Source organism: Acanthisitta chloris, unplaced genomic scaffold (assembly GCF_000695815.1).
Source record: "Acanthisitta chloris isolate BGI_N310 unplaced genomic scaffold, ASM69581v1 scaffold4203, whole genome shotgun sequence".
Taxonomy (NCBI): Eukaryota; Metazoa; Chordata; class Aves; order Passeriformes; family Acanthisittidae; genus Acanthisitta; species Acanthisitta chloris.
Window position 1 is genome coordinate 1 of NW_008663086.1, and position 273 is coordinate 273.

Genomic DNA, 273 nt, shown 5'->3' on the forward strand with positions numbered 1-273 from the left:
GGCTCGTGTCCCACCCGCGCCTCCTGCGCCAGGTGCCCCGCGGGCTCCGGGAGCCTCTCCGTGCGGGGAGAGCACAGCCCTTCCCCAGGCCGCACGGGCTGTAGCTGTCAGGGCGTGCAAAGGAAATGCTTCCCGCGCTAAATACATCGGTTTAGTCGCGTTCACTCCAGTCTGAGTCTTAAAAAAGCGTTTGGTTTTTCTTTTTTCAGGTCTCAGGTCTTCTCTTTCAAGCCGCCAAGGATGCGGGTGTGGAGTTTGACTGCGTGTGTGGTG

At 59.7% G+C, this 273-nt stretch overlaps 1 protein-coding gene across 1 annotated transcript in view; it reads left to right on the forward strand.

The window, feature by feature from the left end:
* Positions 1 to 8: 8 nt before the first annotated feature.
* UMPS (uridine monophosphate synthetase) overlaps positions 9 to 273 on the forward strand; it is a gene marked incomplete at its 5' end in the record, with an annotated part of 5097 nt that continues 4832 nt past the window's right edge. Inside the window, 2 exons of the mRNA XM_009070846.1 lie at positions 9 to 32; positions 210 to 270. Of these exons, the coding sequence (XP_009069094.1) occupies positions 9 to 32; positions 210 to 270 (85 nt within the window). The remainder of the gene's footprint in view (positions 33 to 209; positions 271 to 273) is intronic.